The sequence below is a fragment of the Eimeria tenella genome, genomic scaffold (genome assembly GCF_000499545.2).
Source record: "Eimeria tenella Houghton genomic scaffold, Eth_scaff2005, whole genome shotgun sequence".
Taxonomy (NCBI): Eukaryota; Apicomplexa; class Conoidasida; order Eucoccidiorida; family Eimeriidae; genus Eimeria; species Eimeria tenella.
The window spans coordinates 7,076-7,321 of NW_013541850.1; the positions used below are offsets into that span (position 1 = coordinate 7,076).

Below are 246 nucleotides of genomic sequence, written 5' to 3' on the forward strand. Positions count from 1 at the left end.
TGCTGCTGCTGCAGCAGGACTAGAAGCAGAAAATGTCCTTACTGTCGAAGCCGAGCTGCAGCAAGTTGGGAATGCATGCCTTCTCCAGCATGGGCTTGGGCCCGCAGCAAAGCACTATTGTGTCTGCTGCTGCTGCTGGCAGCTTTTGCTGCAGCATTTCTTTTGTTATAAACCCCACAGAGTACCTCCATGCTGCTGGCGGTGTATCTACAGTGTACCACACTGACAGCCGGTCCGGGGACTGGT

The 246-nt window shown here is 54.5% G+C and overlaps 1 protein-coding gene across 1 annotated transcript in view; it reads left to right on the forward strand.

Moving 5' to 3' along the window:
* Positions 1-189: 189 nt before the first annotated feature.
* Positions 190-246, forward strand: part of ETH_00043565 (uncharacterized protein) — a gene marked incomplete at both ends in the record, with an annotated part of 601 nt that continues 544 nt past the window's right edge. Inside the window, one exon of the mRNA XM_013374410.1 lies at positions 190-232. Coding sequence (XP_013229864.1) covers positions 190-232 — 43 coding nt within the window. The remainder of the gene's footprint in view (positions 233-246) is intronic.